This window comes from Plasmopara halstedii, assembly GCF_900000015.1.
Source record: "Plasmopara halstedii genome assembly, contig: Scaffold_484, whole genome shotgun sequence".
Lineage (NCBI taxonomy): Eukaryota > Oomycota > Peronosporomycetes > Peronosporales > Peronosporaceae > Plasmopara > Plasmopara halstedii.
The window spans coordinates 230,744-231,910 of NW_020187404.1; the positions used below are offsets into that span (position 1 = coordinate 230,744).

Genomic DNA, 1,167 nt, shown 5'->3' on the forward strand with positions numbered 1-1,167 from the left:
ATCGAACCGATGTCTCGCTTCTATCTAGTATGGTTTGTCGCAGGGAAACAACACCACTCAGTAGGCGCAGGGTGCCCTACTGGGGACGAACTGAGTTCTATTGGGTGTCAAAGAGGTAAAGAGCAACAGGGCTCAGTCCCGAAGAGCTCCGTGCTCTTAAACACGGAACGTGTGTGCAAGCTGGGCTTGCTGATCGTGGAGGCGACCGTATAGGACCTCGAGAAGCCATGAAAGCCTCTCATCGATTCTGGGGCATCGGACAATTATGCTCGACTCTCCACGATGGAGCGAAGCCAGCTGTATGATGACGTGAAAGCGGTTGGGTGACATCGTCACTGTTCGCTTAGCGACGTGGACGCGTGTCACGGTCTCGAAGATCCCTGTGGACCTCGGAGTCAAGTTTCTTGACTTCGATAGCGTGGAACGCTGTCTAGTCTTAGACTTGGAGCAAGGTATGACCTTATCCTAGAAATGGCATGGTTGGAACACCATGAGCCATGAATTGATTGAGGGTCAAAGACCTTGGGCGCTACCGCACGTCTCCTGGTGGAGCTTTGGCGAGTCAAGAACCCACCGCTAGGAGAGGAGAGCGCTATTGGCGGGAGCACTAGACCGAGACGGGCAACGTACTGGACATTGGAATGTCCGAGTTGGTGAACACCAACGGTGTATCGAACAGGGGTCCCGAGCGTGGCTCACGGGATGATTGTGAAGTGGCACGTAACCCACTGAGCGCTGCTCGAGTATCGAAGCAGTCGCTGCATGTCATGCGTGACGTGATCAGCCAAGGGCCGAGGCATCGTGGGCGAGGCCCTCGTGATGCACGTGAAGTGGCACGTAGACCACTGAGCGCTGCTCGAGTATCAAAGCAGTCGCTGCACGCTTGTCATAGATGGTCAAGGGCCGAGGCATCGAGGGCGAGGCCCCCGTGATGTGGCACGCAAACCACCGAGCACTGCTCTCGTTGCAAAGCAGTCGCTGCTTGCCATTGATGGCGTGGTCGGACAGAGGCCGAGGCATCTTGTGCACGTTTCTCCAGATGCGCGTGGAGTGGCACGTCATCCATTGGACGAAGACTGCGGCTTAGCAGCTCTTCATCGGATGTTATTGATAACATCGGAGCTCCAAAGGAGCGGACAGTGAGGGTGACACCGGACGACGCGGAGT

The 1,167-nt window shown here is 56.1% G+C and overlaps 1 protein-coding gene across 1 annotated transcript in view; it reads right to left on the minus strand.

Annotated features, from left to right (window-relative positions):
* The window catches only part of PHALS_10601 (p-type atpase superfamily), a gene marked incomplete at both ends in the record, with an annotated part of 5,877 nt that extends 4,811 nt beyond the window's left edge, over window positions 1–1,066 (minus strand). Inside the window, one exon of the mRNA XM_024726052.1 lies at window positions 957–1,066. Coding sequence (XP_024576767.1) covers window positions 957–1,066 — 110 coding nt within the window. The remainder of the gene's footprint in view (window positions 1–956) is intronic.
* Window positions 1,067–1,167: the final 101 nt, after the last annotated feature.